General features: G+C 38.2%; 1 protein-coding gene across 1 annotated transcript in view; it reads left to right on the top strand.

Annotated features, from left to right (window-relative positions):
* LOC126077927 (uncharacterized) overlaps positions 1-21,162 on the top strand; it is a 51,473-nt gene extending 30,311 nt beyond the window's left edge. The window contains exon 3 of the mRNA XM_049887700.1: positions 20,849-21,162. Coding sequence (XP_049743657.1) covers positions 20,849-21,046 — 198 coding nt within the window. The 3' untranslated portion in view covers positions 21,047-21,162. The remainder of the gene's footprint in view (positions 1-20,848) is intronic.

Genomic DNA, 21,162 nt, shown 5'->3' with positions numbered 1-21,162 from the left:
TCAGTATTTTAAAATTTATCAGGACTTGCTTTGTGGTCTATTTGGCCTATCCTGGAGAATGATCCATGTGCACTGGAGTAGAATGTATATTGTGCTGTTTTTGGGTGGAGTGGTCTACATATATCTCTTAAGTCTAGTTGATTTATATTGTTATTCAAGCCCTCAGTTAGCTTGTTCATCTTCTTTTAGATGTTCTGTCCAATATTGAACATTGTGTATTGAAGTCTTCAACTATTATTGTAGTGCTGTCTATTTCTCACTTCAATTTTATCAGTGTTCTCTTTATATACTTAGGTGCACTGATATTGCATGCATATATATTTATGATTGCTAAATCTTGATGCATTGACCCTTTTATCACTATATAATATCCATATTTATCTCTTCTAACTGATTTTGTCTTAAAGTCTACTTTGATATTATGATTGTCACCCCAGCTCTCTTTTAGTTATTATTTGGATGGAATATTTCTTCCATCCTTTCAATTTCAACCTATTTATGTCCTTGGGTCTAAGGTGTGTCACTTGCAAACAGCATATAGTTGGATCGTTTTCTTTTTAATCCATCCTGCCACTTTCTGTCTTTTGATTGGAGCATTTAGTCCACTAGAGTTCACTGTAATTACTGGTACAAAGTGACTTCTACCATTTTATTTTTTCTTTATGTGTCTTAAGCCTTCTTTCTCATTGTTCTTTACTATTGCTTGGTTTTGTGTTTTGTTGGTATTGTACAACGCCATCCTGTTTTTCTTCTCCTTTCCTGTCGTGTGTGTTTTTTAAAATACATTCTTAGTGGTTACCATTACCATCACATTTAACTGCTTGTATTTATAATATCCTAGGGTTATTTGGTACCAACTTAACTTCAGTCATATACAAGAAATTCTATACCTATACCATTCCTCCCCCATCAACCTCCAATTTTATTGTTGTTCTCACTGATTACATTTGTATATTTCATGTGCCCTATAATATTTTTTCCTTGCTTTTTGTACATTTGTCATTAGAAAGCATGAGGGACAAAACAATTGTAATTGTCAAGCATAGATACCTATTACTAGCCCTTATACTTGTCCATGCAATTACCTTTACTACAGATCTTTCTTTTTGTGTATGGCTTTGTATTGCTTTCTAGTGTCCTTTCTCTTCCATCTGCAGAATTCCCGTTAGTATTTTTGTACGGTCAGTCCGGGGGATAGGAACTCTCTCAACTTCTGTTTGTCTGGGAATGTTTTAATTTCACCCTGATTCCTGAAGGACAGTTTCGCTTGGTATAGTGTTCTTAGTTGACTTTTTTTTGGTAACTCTTTAAATGTATCATTCCATTGCCTTCTGGCCTCCAATGTTTCTGAGGAGTAATTGGCATTTAATCTTAATTGAGATCCTTTGTATGTGATTGTTTGCTTTTCTCTCACCAATTTTAGGATTCTCTCTGTATCCTTACTTTATGAGGGCCTATTAAGTATTTGGTGTAGAATCTTTTTGGTTCATCCTCTTTGGAGTTCTTTGAGCTTTTTGGATTTGGAGATTCATTTCCATCATCAGATGGGGAAAACTTTCTGTCATTATTTCTTCAAATATTCTTTCTGTCCCTTTCTCTCCCCCATCCCCTCCTGGAATTCCTATGATCTGTATATTCTCTTGATGCTGTCCCATAATTCCATTAAACTGTGCTCAGCCTTCTTGAGCCTCTGTCCTTGTTCCTCTTCAGCCTATGTAATTTTGATTATCTTATTCTCTAATTCACTGACTCTTCTGCCTGATTAAGTCTGTTGTTAAATCTTTCCACTGTGTTTCTCATTTTAGTTATTGTCCCTTTTATTTACAATATTTCTGTTTGGTTTCTTTTTATCTGTTTTTTTTTTTAGGTCCTCATTTTGTTCTTGCATTGTTTTCCTCAGTTTTCTCTTAACTGTTTAATTATGTATAACGTTGTTGTATTATAGTCTTCCAATTTTTTCATTATTCTGTCTTACAATGATGTGCAATTTTTTCTCTTTCTTCATGTTTGTCTTATGATTTTCCTGTTGGGGTATTGGTATTTTTGATGGCGTTAACATTCTGTTTTCCCCAGTATTTTTTGCCCACACTACTTTCTGCAAAAAATTCTTAGGTGGACAGAACTTTCACCCTTTGCTTACTGTTTTTTCTTCCTTTCTGTGGTAGCTCCTTGTCTCTCTTTGTTTAATTAGGATTTCAAAGTTTCAGCTATCAGTTTTCAGTTTTTAATATCTCCCAGACACACCAGAGAACATGCTGTGGTCAGTCTGTCCCCTGGCGAGCACTGTCACTCAGATGAGATATTGTGCAGTAATCAGTCTGTCCACTCTTGGGCACAATCCTCTGTTCATTACTCTCCTCTGTTTCTGCAACCACTATTCACAAGGAAAACCCACACCAGTGAACCCCCTTCGGGACTGGGTGCTGCCCTCCATTTGTGCCCAAGGGTTCTTCCCTGCACTGTGGGGACTGCTTATATCTGAGCTAGCATTCGTGAGAAGCACAGGCAGACTTTCCTCCATTTTAGGAGGAGGAAAAGCTTTCACTTTTGTTGGCTTCAGAGCCCCAGTGGTCCTATGGTGTTTGGGAGAGAAGTCTCCACTGAGGTGACCTGCCTTTCTGACTGCACTGTGGGAACCTCCTGTAGGATTTTTCTACTGTATGCTACTGATTGTTAATTTGTTTATCCTTGCCTGTCTGTGGGAAACCCTTGTGGCATAGTGATTAAGAGCTACGGCTGCTAACCAAAAGGTCAGCAGTTCAAATCTACCAGGTGCTACTTGGAAACCCTATGAGGCAGTTCTACCCTGCCCTCTGGGGTCACTATGAGTCAGAATCGACTTGACAGTAATTTTTTTTTTCTTTGCCTATCTGTGGTTTCCTATTTCTGTCCTTGGCTCTTAGTCTCAGAGTCCCTCAAGACCAAGCATCAGCAGCCTAAAGTCACCGAATGGGGAAGGGGCTCTCGCAGTCCACACAGTCCCCCAGGAAAAAAAAAAGTCTGCCTTATTACTGCCAGAGGTCCCCCCGCCGCCCCATAGTATGTTGACTGTAGATTTAGCTTCCACTCAAGATGTATGCTTCTTAGCACACTGCAGCCTCAGTCAGCAATCCTCAACTGGCCAGAAGGAGGACCAGACAGATCCAAAATGACCCCTAGGGAGGTCTGTCCTGTTGGTTTCAGAGGCCTGAGCTATGGGGTGTGCAGGGAGGCAGGTAGAGTATTGACTGTGGGAGCAGACTCCACTGCAGGAGCCTTCTGTAGCAATTCTCAGGAGTCTTACAGCCAACTGTAACCAGGTAAGGAAGATGCTGTCAAGCTCTAAACAGACCCTCAGGGAAGTCTGTTTTGTTGCTTTCAGAGGCCTCCGCTCAAAGTATGTTGCCTGTGGGTTTTGAAACCACTCAAGGTGCCTGCTTCCTAGCACACAGCAGCCTTAGCCAGCATTCCTCAGCACCAAGTGGAAGGGGGGCAGACAGGCCTGAACAGGTAGTCTTTCCAGTTGGTTACAGAGGTCTGAGCTATGGGGGTGTGCAGGGAGGCAGGTCGAGTGTTGACTGTGGGGGCAGACTCCACCGCAGGGGCCTTCTGTAGCAATTTCCAGCAGCCTTGCAGCTGACGTGTCTGGGTGGGGAGTTGCTGCCTTGTTGATTTTAGAGCAGAAGGTTGGGGTCCTATCTGTTTGTACAGATAGGGGATGTGGTGGCTAGGGAAGCAGGCTCTTTTGTCGGTGCCTCTTCCCCCATTCACAGCAGCCGGCAGCCCATGTGCCTGGTTGGAAGAGCAAGGGTTTGTTGGAGAAGTAATTTTCCTACTCCACGCAACTTGTTGCTTTGTTTATTGTTGCCTGTCTGCAGTTCTCTGCTTTTGTCTTCTGCTCCCTGATTCAGAGTCCCTCAGAGCCAAGCACGGTTTCCTTGTTGTATTTTGGGGGGGGGGTTGGAATGATGGTCTATTTATGCCGCCACCTTCCCAGAATCTCAACGTGGTTTTAATTTGCATTTCCCTGATATCTAAAGAAGCTTAGCAACGTTCCTTGTGCTTATTGACTAGTGGGATATCCTCTTTTGGACATGTCCATCCAAGTCTCTTATACATTTTTCTGTGGGGTTGTCTCTTTCTTACTGATGGTATGTATTCTGGATATGAGCCTGTTGTTGGTTAAATGTGTCCCAATTATCATTCCCACTCTGTGGCTTCTCTTTGCCTTCATTAGTGGTATCTTTTGATGGACAAAAATTCTTAATTTTAATATTGTCAAATAGTTTCTCTATCAAGGTCATAAAAAGAATCCCCTGAATTACCGTTTTAAAAGCTTTTATGGTTTTGCTTCTTACATCAAGGTATCTGAGATACCTAAAACTGACTTTTGTGCTCTATTGGTCTGTTTGCCTATACTTGTGCCCATACAGTGTCTTAATTACTGCAGCTGTACATATTAACAGTTACTGTCCAGTAGATCAAAGCCTGTCACCTTGTTCTTCAGTAAATATATATTGAGTGCCAACTATGGGCCTATGGATCAGAAATGACTCAATGGCAGCATTTTTTTTTTTTTTTTGTAACTATGGGTCAGGCAATATTCTAGGTGCTGTAACTACAATATTGAATAATACAGAAAGGCAGGGGCAGGAATGGGAACAGAAAATAAGTAAGTGAGCAAATGAGGAATAATAATCATTTCAACAAACAGTGCTGGAGCATTCGGATATACATAGACAAAATGATAATAATAACCAGCCATGAGCTTAAATGTAAATCGTAACACTGTTAAACTTTTAGAAGAAAGCATAGGAGAAATTCTTTAGGATTTAGAGATTGGTAAAGAGTTCTTAGACATAACACCAAAAGCACATCCATAAAAGGAAATTGGATTTAATCAAAATTAGAAACAAACTTTTGCTCAGTGAAGACACTGGTAGGAGGATGAAAAGAAAAGCTACAGATGGAGGAATTTATTTACAATCCACCTACCTGACAAAGGACTAAAAAAGCCAGATAACCCGTTGACATCAAGTCAATTCCGACTCATCGCCACCCTATAGGACACAGTAGAACTGCCCCATATAGTTCCTAAGGAGCGCCTGGTGGATTTGAACTGCTGATCTTTTGGTTAGCAGCTGTAGCTCTTAACCGCTCACCACCAGGGTTTCCAACAAAGGACTAGTATCTAAAATGCATAAAGAAAGCTAAAAACTCAATAATAATAGTAAAATCCAATTAGAAATGAAAAATAAATACATTTTATCAAAAAGGATATACGGAAAGCAAATAAGCACATGAAAAGGTGTTCAACATCTTTAGCCATTGTGGAAATGAAAATTAAAACCACAATCAGAATTTTTTTTTTAATGACAGCCCCAAATGTTGGCAAGGATGAGGAGAAACTGGATCTCTCATACATTCTGGTGGGGATGTAAAATAGTACAACCACTCTGAACAAAAGGTCTGGTAGTGTCTTATGAAACTAAACCATTGCCATTGTTTGCTGCAGCCTATTGAGCCCCCAACTCATGGCAACCCCATGCACAATGGAACAAAACGCTGCCCAGTCCTGTGCCATCCTCATGATCAGTTGCTGATCAGACCGTTGTGCTCTGTAGGGTTTTCACTGGCTGATTTTTGAAAGCAGACTGCCAGGCCCTTCTTCCTAGTCTGTGTTAGTCTAGAAGCTCCACCGAAGCCTGTTCAGTATCACAGCAGCATGCAAGCCTCCGCTGGCAGGGGGCTGTGCAGGAGGCACATTAGCTGGGAATCGAACCCGAGTCTCCCTCATGGAAGGTGAGAATTCTACCTATAATCCAGTAATTTCGATCAACTGGGCAGGAAAAGGAAACTTAGTTCACACAAATGTTCATAGCAGCTTAATGTTTAATAACCCAAAGCTAGAAACGACCCAGATAATCTTCAAGAGGTGAATTGTTAAACTCTAGTATAGCCATACGATGGAATAGTACTCAGTCATGGAAAGGAATGAACTATTGATACACTCAGAAATTTGGATGGATCTGAAGGGATTTAACTGGGGGGGGGGGGCGGGGACCCAAAAGGTTATATAAAGTATGGATTTATTTATATAACATTTTTGAAATAAAATTATAGAGATGAATAGCAGATTAGTTGTTGCCAGAGGTTGGGAGGAAGGAGGGTGGTTATAAAAGGGCAACTCAGGGACCCCTGCAAGTAAAACTTGAAAAATCTAAATAAGATCTGTGTGATGGTATTAATGTCAATATGCCGGTTGTGTAATTGTACTGCAGTTTTACAAGATGTTACCATTGGGAGAAACTAGATAAAAAGTACATGGTATCTCTCTGTATTGTTTCTTACAATTGCATGTGAATCTTTGATTATCTCAAAATAAAAAGTATAATTAGAAATAAAATCATTTGTGTTAATAGTTTAATAGTTGCTTGGTATTTGCTCATAGGTGTCTATCATAATTTTTAAACAATTCTCAATTGTTTTGAACAATTTTCAGGTTAAATACAATTTTTACTGTAAAATTATTACATTGAGCATCCTTGGAAACCCTTGTGGCATAGTGGTTAAGTGCTAGGGCTGCTAATCAAGAAGTCGGCAGTTCAGATCCACCAGGTGCTCCTTGGAAACTCTATGGGGCAGTTCTACTCTGTCCAATAGGGTCGCTGTGAGTCGGGATTGACTCAATGGCAGTGGGTTTTGGTTTTGGTTTTTTTGAGCATCCTTGTAAAGGAGCCCTGGTGGTGCAGTAACCAAAAAGTCAGCAGTTCGAATCTATCAGCCACTCCTTGGAAACCCTATGGGGCAGTTCTACTCTGTCTCATACAGTCGCTAGGAGTCAGAATCAACTTGATGGCACACAACAACAACTTCCAGTTGTGATGGATGAAGATTCAGCATCTTGTATTCCATTCTCCTCTTCAATCTCCATTTCATCTCTCTGTTTCCTACCCACTTAATATAGTTTTCCTGGTATATAGTTAAATCAATAACGGGTGTTTATAACATTACAGGTATGAAAATATTGTTCACTGTAAAGTCAAGTAGTGGACTACAGTGATATTTCATTTTTTTCTGGAGTTAATCATTGCTGCATGTTTCATATGTGTAATTTTCCACAAATCTACCCTTAAACTTGGCTTACCTTTCTATGAGATCATCTACGAACCATTGTCCAAGTCTTCAAACATATCAGTATTCTATAAAGTTTCTCCTTTCTCCTAGATACCTTCCTCCCAGAACCTTTAATCTCCTGCTGTAATTTGGACTAGTTGTTCTCCAGGAATCCTACTCAACTTCTCTGATTTTCTGTTTCTTTGATTCTGTCTTCTTTTATCTTTCTTTGCTCCTTTGTTGTGTTCAAACACACCCCCCACCAGCTTCCTAAGTAAAGATACATAGAAGGTATAGTGTTTGAGTCCTTGCATGTCTGACTTCCCCCACATTACTTTTTTTTTTTATTGTGTTTAGGTAAAAGTTTACAGCGCAAACCAGCTTCTCATTCAAAAATTTATACACAAATTGTTTTGTGACATTGGTTGCAATCCCCACAATGTGTCAGCACTGCCCCCCTTCCCTTTACGCCCTAGGTTCCCAGTGTCCATTTGTCCAGGTTTCCTTTCCCTTCCTGCTTTCTCGTTTTTTGGGGAGGTGGGGGCAGCTGTTGCCCATTTGGTCTTATATACTTGATTGAACTAAGAAGCACTTTCCTCACATGTGTTATAGTTTTATAAGCCTGTCTAATCTTTGGCTGAAAGGCGAACTTCGAGAGTGTCTTCAGTTCTGAGTTACCAGGGTGTCCTGGGGCCATAGTCTCAGGGGTTCCTCGAGTCTCTGTCAGACTAGTAAGTCTGGTCTTTTTTTGTGAATTGAATTTTGTTCTACATTTTTCCCCTGCTCTGTCCAGAACCATCTATTGTGGCCCTTGTCGGGGAAGTTGGTGGTTGTAGACAAGCACCATCTAGTCCCTCTGGGCTCAGACTGGTGGAGGCTGCGGTTCATGTGGTCCATTAGTCCTTTGGATCGATATTTTCCTTGTGTCTTTGGTTTTCTTCATTCTCCTTTCCTCCAAACTTGATGGGACCAATAGATGTATTTTAAATGGCTGCTTGGCAGCTTTTAAGACCCCAGATGGCTACTCACCAAAGGAAGATGTAGAACATTAGCTTTATCAACTATGTTATGCCAATTGACCTAGATGTCTTTCATGTCCATGGTCCTCAGCCCTCAGCCCCAGTAACTCCCTCAAGGTGTTTGGATGTGTCTAGGAAGCTTCTATGGCTTTGCCTTGGTCAGGTTGTGCTGACTTCCCGTATATTGTGTGCTGTCCTTCCTTTTACCAAAGTTAACACTTGTCTATTATCTGTTTAGTGATTTCCCTTCCCCACCTCTCCCTCCCTTGTAATCATCAGTATTTGTCCTTTTGTGATTGACTTGTTTCACTCAGCATAAGCCTTTCAGATTCATCCATGTTGTGAGATGTTTCAGGAATTCATCATTGTTCTTTATTGTTGTGTAGTATTCCATTGTATGTATGTACTACAATTTATTTATCCATTCATCTGTTGATGGGCACTTAGGTTGTTTCCATCTTTGTGCTATTATGAACAATGCTGCAGTGAACATGGGTATGCATATGTGACGGCTCTTATTTTTCTAGGATATATTCCTAGGAGTGGGATTGCTGGATCATACGGTATTTCTATTTCTAGCTTTTTAAGGAGGCACCATATAGTTTTCCATGTGGTCATATCATTTTACATTCCCACCAGCAAAGCATAAGAGTTCCAATCTCCCCACAACCCCTCCAACATTTTCTGTGTTCTTGCTTTTTTATTCCTGCCAGTAATGTTGGCGTGAGAAGCTATCTGAATGCAGTTTTGATTTGCGTTCTCTAATGACTAATGATTGCCAGCATTTCCTCATGTGTCTGTTAGCTGCCTTTGGGAAGTATCTGTTCATATCCTTTGCCTGTTTTTAACTTGGATTATTTGTCTTTTTGTTATTGAAGTGTTGAAGTATTCTGTAGATTTTAGAGATTAAGACACCTGTCAGATATGTCATAGCCCAAATTTTTTCTCAATCTGTACATTTTCTTTTTTTGACTTTTTAAAAAAAATTTATTGTGCTTTAAGTGAAAGTTAACAAATCTGGTCAGTCTCTCATACAAAAATTTATATACACCTTGCTATATACTCCTAATTGCTCTCCGCCTAATGAGTCAGCACACTAATTCCCTCCACTCTCTCTTTTCCTATCCATTCCACCATCTTCTGACCCCCTCTGCCCTCTCATCTCCCCTCCAGATAGGAGATGCCAACATAGTCTTATGTGTCTTCTTAATCCAAGAAGCTCATTCTTCACCAGTATCATTTTTTATCCCATTGTCCAGCCCATTCCCTGTCTGAAGAGTTGGCTTTGGGAATCGTTCCTGTCTTGGGCTAACTTAAGGTCTGGAGACCATGACTACTGGGGTCCTTCTAGTCTCCGTCAGACCATTAAGTCTGGTCTTTTTACGAGAATTTGAGGTCTGCATCCCACTACTCTCCTGCTCCTTAAGGGATCTTCTGTTGTATTCCCTGTCAGGGCAGTCATCGGTTGTAGCCAGGCACCATCTAATACTTCTGGTCTCAGGCTGATGTAGTCTCCAATTTGTGTGGCCCTTTCTGTCTCTCGTGCTCATAGTTACCTTGTGTCCTTGGTGTTCTTCATTCTCCTTTGCTCCAGGTGGGTTAAGACCAACTGATGCATCTTAGATGGCCGGTTGCTGGGATTTAAGACCCCAGACACCACTCTCCAAAGTGGGATGCAGAATGTTTTCTTAATTGATTTTATTATGCCAATTGACTTAAAAGTCCCCTGAAACCATGGTCCCCAAACCCCTGCACCTGCTACCCTGGCCTTCGAAGCATTCAGTTTATTCAGGAAACTTCTTTGCTTTTGGTTTAGTCCATTGTGCTGACCCCACCTGTATTGTGTGTTGTCTTTCCAGTCACCTAAAATAGTTCTTATCTACTAATTGTGAATACCCCTCTCCCTCCTTCCCTCCCTCCTCCCTCTTATAACCATCAAAGAATATTTTCTTCTCTGTATAAACTATTTCTCGAGTTCTTATAATAGTGGTCTTATACAATATTTGTCCTTTTAGACCTAATTTCACTCAGCATAATGCCTTTCGGATTCCTCCATGTTATGAAATGTTTCACAGATTCATCACTGTTCTTTATTGATACATAGTATTCCATTGTGTGAATATACCATAATTTATTTACCCATTCATCCATTGATGGGCACTTTGGTTGCTTCCATCTTTTTGCTATTGTAAACAGTGCTGCAATAAACATGGGTGTGCATATATCAGTTAGTGTGAAGGCTCTTATTTCTCTAGGATATATTCCAAGGAGTGGGATTACTGGATCATATGGTAGTTCTATTTCTAGCTTTTTAAGAACGCACCAAATTAATTTCCAGAGTGGTTGTACCATTTTACATTCCCACCAGCAGTGTATAAGTGTTCCATCTCTCCACAACCTCTCCAACATTTATTATTTTGTGTTTTTTGGATTAACGCCAGCCTTGTTGGAATGAGATGGAATCTCATTGTAGTTTTGATTTGCATTTCTCTAATGGCTAATGATCGTGAGCATTTCCTCATGTATCTGTTAGCTACCTGAATGTCTTCTTTACTGAAGTGCCTGTTCATATCTTTTGCCCATTTTTTAATTGGGTTATTTGTCTTTTTGTTGTTGAGTGTTTGCAGTATCATGTAGATTTTAAAGATCAGGCGCTGATCGGAAATGTCATAGCTAAAAACTTTTTCCCAGTCTGTAGGTAATCTTTTTACTCTTTCAGTGAAGTCTTTGGACGAGCATAGGTGTTGGATTTTTCGGAGCTTTTTTTTTTTACCCAGTTACCTAGTTTCTCTTCTGCATTGTTAGTAATGTTTTATACACTGTTTATGCCATGTACTACAGTTCCTAATGTTGTCCCTATTTTTTCTTCCATGTTCTTTTTAGATTTTATATTTAGGTCTTTGATCCATTTTGAGTTAGTTTTTCTGCATGGTGTGAGGTATGGGTCTTGTGTCATTTTTTTTTTTTTTTTTTTTTTTTTGCGGACGGATATCCAGTTATGCCTGTACCACTTGTTAAAAAGACTGTCTTTTCCCAATTAACACTTTCAGGGCCTTTGTCAAATATCAACTGCTCATATGTGGATGGACTTATGTCTGGATTCTCAATTCTGTTCCATTGGCCTATGTATCTGTTGTTGTACTAGTACCAGGCTGTTTTGACTACTGTGGCTGTACAATGGGTTCTAAAATCAGGTAGAGTGAGGCCTCCCACTTTGTCCTTCTTTTTCAGTAATGCTTTACTTATCCGGGGCCTCTTTCCCTTCCATATGAAGTTGGTGATTTGTTTCTCCATATCATTAAAAAACGTCCTTAGAGTTTGGATCAGAATTGCGTTGTATCTGTAGATGGCTTTTGGTAGAATAGACATTTTTATGGTTTTAAGTCTTCCTGTCCATGAGCAAGGCATGTTTTTCCACTTATGTAGGTCTCTTTTGGTTTCTTGCAGTAGTGTTTTGTAGTTTTTCTTTTACATCTCTGGTAAGATTTATTCCTGAGTATTTTCTAGAGGGCTACTGTAAATGTTATTGATTTGGTGAATTTCCTCTTCGATGTTCTTTTTTTTTTTTTTTTTGGTGTAGAGTAATCCAACTGATTTTTATATGTTTATCTTGTAGCTTGATACTCCCCTGAACTCTTCTATTAGATTCAGCAGTTTTCTTGAGGATTCCTTAGGGTTTTCAGCATATAAGATCATATCATCTGCAAACAGAGATACTTTTACTTCTTCCTTGCCAATCTGGATGCCCTTTATATCTTTATCTAGCCTAATTGCCCTGGCTAGGACCTCCAGCACAATGAGGTGATAAAGGGCATCCTTGTCTGGTTCACAGTCTCAAGGGAAGTGTTTTCAGACTCTCTCCATTTAGGATGATGTTGGCTGTTGGGTTTATATAAATCCCCTTTATTGTGTTGAGGAATTTTCCTCCTATTCCTATTTTGCTGAGAGTTTTTATTATGAATGGGCGTTGAATTTTGTCAAATGCCTTTTCTGCATCAAATAATAAAATCATATGATTCTTGTCTTTAGTTTTATTTATATAATGGATTACATTGATTTTTTTTTTTTAATGTTGTACCATCCCTGCATACCCAGTATGAATCCCACTTGGTCCTGGTGAGTTAATTTCTTGGTATATTGTTGAATTCCATTGGCTAGAGTTTTGTTGAGGATTTTTGCATCTAAGTTCATGAGGGATATAGGCCTGTAACTTTCCTTTACCTGGTTTTGGTATCAGAGATGTGGTGGCTTCGTAAAATGAGTTTGGGAGTATTCCGTCCTTTTCTATGCTCTGAAATACCTTTAGTAGTAGTGGTGTTAACTCTTCTCTGAAAGTTTGGTAGAACTCTGCAGGGAAACCATCAGGTTCAGGGCTTTTTTATGTTGGGAGTTTTTTGATTACCTTTTCAATCTCTTGTTATGGGTCTGTTTTGTGTTAGTTTCTAGGAATTCATCCATTTCTTCTAGGTTTTCAAATTTGTTAAAGTACAATTTTTCCTGGTAATGTGATATGATTCTTTTAATTTCATTTGGGTGTGTTGTAATATCACCGTCTTATTCGGGTTCTTTGCTTCCTCTCCTGTTTTTCTTTTGTCAGTTTGGCCAATGGTTTATCAGTTTTAATTTTTTCAGAGAGCCAGCTTTTGGTCTTTTTAATTCTTTCAATTGTTTTTCTGTTTTCTATTTCATTTAGTTCAGCTCTAATTTTTATTATTTGTTTTCTTCTGGTGCCTGAGGGTTTCTTTTGTTGCTCTCTTTCTATTTGTTCAAGTTGTAGGGATAATTCTTTGATTTTGGCCCTTCTTTTTGTACGTGTGCATTTACTGATATAAATTGACCTCTGAGCACTGCTTTTTCTGTGTCCCAAAGGTTCTGATAAGAACTGTTTTCATTCTCATTGGATTCTGTGAATATCTTTATTCCATCCTTAAGGTCTTCTATAATCTAGTCTTTTTTGAGCAGGGTATTGTTCAGTTTCCAAATATTTGATTTGTTTTCCCTGCTTTTTCTGTTATTGATTTCCCCTTGTATGGCCTTTGTAATATTTCAATGTTTTGGATTCTTCTAGGGCTTGCTTTATGCCCTAATATGTGGTCTATTCTAGAGAATTGTTCCATGTGCACTAGAAAAGAAAGTATACTTGGTTGCTGTTGGTTGGAGTATTCTGTAGATGTCTATGAGGTCAGTTTGGTTTATTGTGGCATTTAGATATTCTGTGTCATTATTGAGCTTCTTTCTGGATGTCCTATCGTTCACCGAAAGTTGTGTGTTGAAGTCTCCTACGATTATTGTGGAGCTGTCTATCACACTTTTCAATGCCGATAGAGTTTGTTTTATGTATCTTGCAGCCCTGCCATTGGGTGCATAAATATTTAATATGTTTATATCCTCCTGGTATATTATCCCTTTAATCATTATAGAGTGTCCTTCCTTATTCTTTGTGGTGGATTTAGTGTTAAAGTCTATTTTGTTAGAAATGAATATTGCCACTCCTGCTCTTTTTTGATTATTATTTGCTTGATATATTTTTCAATCTTTTCAGTTTTAACGTTTTTGTGTCTGTAAGTTTAAGGTATATCTGTTGTAGGCAGTATATGGACGGGTCTTTTTTTTTAATCCATTCTGGCACTCTCTGTCTCTTTAATGGTACATTTAGTCCATTTACATTCAGCGTAATTATGGATAGGTATGAATTTAGTGCTATCATTTTGATATTTTTTTGTATGTTGTTAACAGTTTCTTTTTCCGACTTAATTTTTTGTGCTGAGTAGTTTATATATTGTCTTTTCCTTATATTCGTTGTTGTTGATTTTGTTTCTACTGAGTATTTTTTTCTTGTGTTTTATTTTGATTTGTAGGATAGTTTGTCTCCTTTGTGGTTACCTTAATATTTACCCCTGTTCTTCTCATTTTAAACCTAACTTTTTTTTCCTTGTATCGCCTTATCTTCCTCTCCATGAGAAAGATCTATGACTACATTTCTTGGTCCCTCTTTATTGTTTTAATGTTGTCTTCTTTTACATAATAACATCGCTGTTTCCCTCTTTTGAGTGTTTTTTTTAATCTTGATTTATTTTGTGATTTCTCTGTCAGGGTTGACATCTGATTGCTCTGTCCAGTGTTCTAGTCCTGGATCGATACCTGGTATTATTGATTTTCCAACCAGAAGAACTCCCTTTAGTATTTCTTGTAGTTTTGGTTTGGTTTTTATGAATTCCCTAAACTTCTGTTTATCTGGAAATGTCCTAATTTCACCTTCATATTTAAGAGATGGTTTTGCTGGATACATGATTCTTGGCTGGCAATTTATTTACTTCAATACTTTATAAAAGTTATCCCATTGCCTTCTTGCCTGCATGTTTTCTGCCGATTAGTCTGAGTTTATTCTTATTGACTCTCCTTCGTAGGTGACTTTTCATTTATCCCTAGGTGCTCTTAAAATTCTGTTTTTATCTTCGGTTTTGGCAAGTTTGATTATAATATGTCTTGATGACTTTCTTTTAAAATATACCTCTTTGGAGTTCGGTGAGCATCTTGGATAGATATCTTCTCATCTTTCAAAATACCAGGGAAGTTGTCTGCCAAGAAGCCTTCGACAATTCTCTCTGTATTTTCTGTTATCCTTCCCTGTTCTGGTACTCCTGTCACTCTTAGGTTATTTCTCTTGATAGAGTCCCTCATGATTCTGAAGCTTTCTTCATTTTTTTAAATTGTTTTATCTGACTTTTCTTCAAATATAATAGTGCCAAGTGCTTTATATTCTATTCACCAATTCTGCCTTCCACTTGCTGAATCCTGCTCCTCTGACTTTCTATTGAGTTGTCCAATTCTGAATTTTATTATTAAACTTCTGAATTTCTGATTGCTGTCTCTGTATGGATTCTTGCAGCTTATTAAATTTTTTTTTATGTTCTTGAATAACCTTTTTATTTCTTCAACTGTTTTGTCTGTGTATTCCTTGGCTTGTTCTACTTATTGCCTGATCTCATTCCTAATTTCATTCCTGATGTCTTGAAGAGTTCTGTATATTAATCTTTTGAATTCTGCATCCAACAATTCCAGGAAGGCACCTTCATCCAGAAGATTACTTAATTCTTTGTTTTGAGAGCTTGTTGAGGCAATCATGGTCTGTTTCTTTGTGTGACTTGATATTGACCATTGTCTCCAAGCCATCTATAAGTTATTGTATTAGTTTACTTTATGTTTGCTTACTATATCGTAGCTTCTTACTTTGTTTTGTTTTGATATGCCCAAATGGGTTGCTTGAGTGAGCTAGCTTGATATTTTTGCCTTTGAAGCTCTGACAACCTGTCATCAGATGGTGCATTTAGTCCATTTACCTTCAGCATAATTATGGATAGGTATGAATTTAGTGCTGTCATTTTGAAGTCTTTTTTTGTGTGTTGTTGACAGTTTCTTTTCCCACTTAATTTTTTGTGCTGAGTAGTTTATATATTGTCTTTTCCTCATATTTGTTGTTGTTTATTTTGTTTCTGCTGAGTCTTCATTTTTTTTCTTGTGTAGGATAGTTTGTCTCCTTTGTGGTTACCTTATTATTTACCCCTATTTTTCTAAATTTAAAGCTAACTTTTATTTCCTCGTATCGCAGTGTCTTCCTCTCCATAAGAAATATCTATGACTACATTTCTTAGTCCCTCTTTCTTGTTTTAATGTTGTCTTCTTTTACATAACAACATCACTGTTTCCCTGACTCGATGGCAATGGGTTTAATGGGTTCTACTTTACCAGAGATGATGCCCTTTCCTAGCAATTGGTCTTTCCTGATTTAAAAAAAAAAAAAAAAACCAAACCAAACCTGCTGCCGACAAGATGATTCCGACTCACAGCAACCCTATAGAACAGAGTAGAACTGCCCCATACAGTTTCCAAGGAGCTTCTGGTGGATTCGAACTTCCAACCTTTTGTTTAGCAGCCGTAGCTCTTAACCGTTACTCCACCAGGGTTTCCCCTTTCCTGATGGTGTATCCAAAATAAGCAAGGGGAAGTCTCACCATCTTCAGTTCTAAGGAGCATTCTGGTTGTTTTTCTTCTAAAACTCATTTGTTCATTCTTCTGGCAGTCCATGGGAATATTCAATATTCTTCACCAACACCACAATTCAAATGTATCAGCTTTTCTTCTGTCTTCTTTTTTCATTGTCCAGCTTCCACATGCATATGAGCCAACTGAAACACCTTGGCTTGTGTCAGGTGTACCTTAGTCATCAAAGTGACATCTTTGCATTTTAGAACTTTAAAGAGGTCATTTTCCACACATTTGCCCAGTGAAATACATCATATGATTTCTTGACTACTGTTTCCATGGGCATTGATTGTTGATCCAAGTTGAATGAAATCCTTGACAGCTTCAATTTTTTTTCTCCCATTTGTCATGATGTTTTTCATCAGTCCCGTTGTGAGGATTTTCATTTTCTTCACATTCAGGCATAAGCCTTCATCAGCAAGTGCTTCAAATTGTCTTCATTTTCAGCAAGCAAAGGTGTATCACCTGCATATCACAGGTCATTAATGAATAACAGCTTTTCCATTTCTCCAAGAAAAAAAAAAAAGCCATTGGGCTTTTGACAGCATTGCACTGAATCTGTAAATCACTTTGGGAATTACTACCATTTTACGATATTGTTTTCCAATCCATAGACAGGATATCTTTCCATTTATTTAGTTCTTCTTTAATTCTTTCAGCAACATTTGCTAATTTTAAGTGTACAATTCTTCTACCTCCTTGGTTAAATTTATTTTTAAGTATTTTATTATTTTTGATGCTATTATAAATAAAACTGTTTTCTTAGTTTTCTTTCAGATTGTTCACTGTTTGTGTATAGAAATACAACTGATTTTTGTGTGTTGATGTTGTATCCTGCGACTTTGCTGAATTCATTTATTAATTCAAATAGTTTTTTGTGGATTCTGTAAGATTTTCTATATATAAGATCATGCCATTTAAAAATAGTGATAATTTTTCCTCCTTCCTTTCCAATTTGGATGTCTTTGATTTCTTTTTCTTACCTACTTGTTCTTGATAGAACTCCTAGTACAATGTTAAATAGAAGTGGTGAGAGTGGGCATCCTTGTCTTGTACCTGATTTTAGGGGAAACCTGTGGGTTTTTCACAAATGTCCTTTATCTTGTTGAGGAAGTTCCCTTCTGTTTGTAGTTTTCTGAGTGCTTTTATAATTAAAGAATGTTGGATACTGTCAAATGCTTTTTCTGTATTAACTGAGGTGAACATGTGTTTTTGTTTTTCTCCTTCTTTTCTGTTGATGTGGTGTATTACATTGATTTGTTTTGGTATGTTGAATCACCTTGCATTCCTGGAATAAATTCCACTTGGTCATGGTGTATAATCCTTTCAATATACTCCAGAATTCAGTTTGCTAGTATTTTCTCGAAGATGTTTGTGTCTACATCCATAAGAGGTTTTGATCTGTAGTTTTCTTTTCTTGTGATATTTTTGTCTGGTTTTGCTACCAGGGTAATGCTGGCCTCATAGAATGAGTTTGGAGGTGTTCTTTTTTCTTCTGTATTTTGGAAGAGTTTGAGAGGGAGTGGTGCTAATTCTTCTTTAGATGTTTGGTAGAATTGGCCAATGAAGCTGTCTGATCATGGGATTTTCTTTGTTGGGGTTTATTGATTACCAATTCAATCTCTTTGCTTATGATAGATCTGTTCAGATTTTCTATTACTTCTTGCATCATTTTAGGCAATTTTTGTGTTCCTAGGAATTTGTCCATTTCATCTAGTCTTCTGTTATATTTACCCATATATTTATCATTTCTGTTGCTCTTCCTTCATTCCTGAAGTTTCAAGTTTCCTTCTGTATCATTTTCCTTTCATATGAAGATCTTCCCTTAATGTGTCTTTTAGAGCAGGTTTTCTGTTTGGTTATGCATTCTCTTAGTTTCTCTTCAAATCTGAGAATTTATTTATTTTGCCTTCATTCCTGAAGTATATTTTTGTTGGATATAGACTTCTGAGTTGACAGTTGGCTCCTTTCAGCATTTTAAAAATATTCATCCACTTCTTTCTTCATTCATGGTTTCTGATGAAAAACTTACAGTCATTTGAATGACTGTTCCCTATATATAATGTGTTGTTTGTTTCTTGCTGCTTTCAAGATTTTTTCACTGGCTTTAGTTCTCAACAATTTCATTATGATGTTTTGGGCATATATTTCCTTGTATTTTCCTGTTTAAAGTCTGCTGAGCTTCTTGTGTCTGTAAGTTCATCATACTTGGGATGTTTTCAGCCATTATTTCTTCAGACATTTTTTTCTGCACCACACTTTTCTCCTCTCCTGCTGGAACTCCAATTACATAAGTGTTGTACCTTTGTTGTCCCAGAAATCCCTGAGGCTCTTTTATTATTATTATTACTATCGTCATATTTTTCTCTTTGTTTTTGACTGATAATTTATATCGAGCTATTTACAAATTTTCTCTTTCCGCTGTCATCTCCATTCTGCTATTGAACCCTTCCAATGGATTTATTTATGTTTTTCAGTTCTAAATTTCCATTTAATTCTTTCTCCTATCATCTTAAGCAACCACCAACCTCGCTGAAGTACAATACTATTGTTACGCTATTTCGTAGCTGCAATGTCGTTAATCATCTATTTCCTGATAATGTTTTTCATTCATTTGAAGTGTTTGTCCTTGCTTCTTTGGGCATGGTGATAACAATAACAACAAAAACTGGTTCCTATCCAGTCAGCTCCAAATCATGGCAACCCATCTGTGTCAGAGTACAACTGTGCTCCATAGGGTTTTCAATAGCTGATTTTTTGGAATTAGATCACCAGGTCTTTCTTTTAAGGCACCTCTGGGTGGACTTGAACCTCCAACCTTTTGTTTAGCATCTGATCATGTTAACTGTTTACACCACCCAGGGGTTCCAGAGCAGTTATAAGAGATGCTTAAAAGTCTTCGCCTTATAATTACAACAACTATGTCATCTTGGTATTACCATTTATTGTCTTTTCCTTTGCAAGTTATTGAGATTTTCATGGTTCTTTTTATGCCAAGTAATTTTGGATTGTATCTTGGAAATTTTTAATATTATCTTTGAGACTCTGGGCCTTGTTTGGTTCCTATGCAGAATAATGATTACCAAATTTTATTAAACAATTTACCCAGTTAAATTCAAGCTTCAAAATCTGTCTCTGGACTTCTGGTAGTATGTTTCTTGTGTCAGTTCACACTTTTCAAAGTATTTGCAGTGATATTTATAATATCCTGTATGTGGATTGCCCAGTGGCCAGTTCGGGACTTGTAAAATGTTCTATCCCATTGTTAAGTTCTCAAAGGTTTTGGTGTAATGTTTAGACTCAGATCCACTCATACACAGTTTGGCGTAAGCCCAGGAGTTCATACACAACTTCACGGGATTTTTTTGTTTTTTTGAGCTCCCTCCTCTCTGCAATCTTCCAGGCACTTCCTGGCTTCCAGAAGCCCCTGCCCCCAGTCTTTTGACTAGAGAGCTGGGACTTTAATTTTCCAACTTTGCCACACATTTCCTGTGACTGTGCCTGTCTTTAGAGTCAAGAAGAAGGAGCACAGAGAAAGAAATAGAGATTCTCACCCATGCTGTTGGGAACATAGTTCCCCTGGTCAGAGAAGATTCCCCTCCCTCCAAATTTTAGGTGTTTGCTTGGTTGCCACTGCCATTACCATAATAGGATTTCTTGAGGGGCTTCAATGGGAGAAAACATCAACAAAAATACCATGAATTTCCTCCATTCCCTTGGATTCTCTGTGGTCCCTTCCCCTCTATTCAGCCAGAGAGGGCTTATTTTAGAACCCTTTTTGTCCACACCTGGTTTTGAGCTGCCACTGGGTTCAGGCCAGGGGATAACAGAGGAAGAACAAAAGAAGAAACTCACCACCAAATTAGTGTAACTTCAAATTCTGGCTTCCTTCCCAATCCATCTGTTACTGTTTACTTTTAAGAGTCCTCAGAGAGCTACTCCATGCATTCTGCTTATGGTTTTCATTTGCATTCAAACAGAAGAGGTAGGGTGGAGTTCAGTGCTCCATCTGAATCCATCTTTGTATCTTTATGTTTCCAGAAATCACTAAAAGAATTTGCTAAGCACTGTTTGCGTAATAGGGTGAAGGATACAAAGAGAAAAATAAAGGGAACAAATATTTATTGGAATTCATATCATGATTTTTTAGTTAATCCTCACAATCACCTTATAAGGTCCACAAAGCTTTGGATGGTAGGATGATAAAGAAAGGGAAAATATCCCTTATCTTCTAAGTCCCCATTCACCACTGGTCCTTACTGCCCAAAGAGTAGTGTCTGTCTCAGAATTATGGGTTGTCAAACTTCATGAGTGGCATTTTAATGAAGTGCCCCTAAAGATAGATAGATGCCTTAGCTAAAACTAATAGTCTTGTTTGTGGGGAAATCTCAGGCTGTGTGGATGACTGGCTGAGGGAGATTTGGGAGCTGGGAGATCTTCCCAACAGTCCTCATGACAACTTATTCTCCAGGGTTGCCACTTAAGGCCATGCAGGTTGCATACTGCAGACTCCAAGAGATTATGGATTATGATGTGAATGGTGCCCCCCAGAGCTGTTTATGTTCTGGCTGGGTGCTCTGCTCACAATTAAGGTCCTTGGCAATTAGGAAAATTAGGAGGTGGCAATGACAGCATGTCATCTGTCAGGACTTTTTCTTCATTTACTTTCTGCTTCTTTCCTCTTCTTCTAGTGTTGGAAGATCATTACCTCTCCAGAGTGTTTAAATCACCTTAGAAGAAACCATTCATTCTCCCAGAGTGCCCCGATGGGACTAAACCACATGAGCTGGCCAAACCAAATACCTAACACTGGTGAGTCCCATGCCTTTATCTTTTGTTACATACTTGGTGTCCTAGCAAAAAGGACAAAAGTGGGGAGGTGTTGTTGACAATTATGTTTACTTGGCTGGCAAAAGTAGCTTGAAGACAAGAGTGATAAACCATTTTCTCTTATCTCTTCATTTAGGGATGGGTCCCTCCCACCCAGAGAAAGGGAGTTCTTAGC

Source organism: Elephas maximus, chromosome 6 (assembly GCF_024166365.1).
Source record: "Elephas maximus indicus isolate mEleMax1 chromosome 6, mEleMax1 primary haplotype, whole genome shotgun sequence".
Classification (NCBI taxonomy): Eukaryota; Metazoa; Chordata; class Mammalia; order Proboscidea; family Elephantidae; genus Elephas; species Elephas maximus.
The sequence above is the reverse complement of the archived record's forward strand: the minus strand, read 5'-3'. Positions and strand labels throughout refer to the sequence as shown.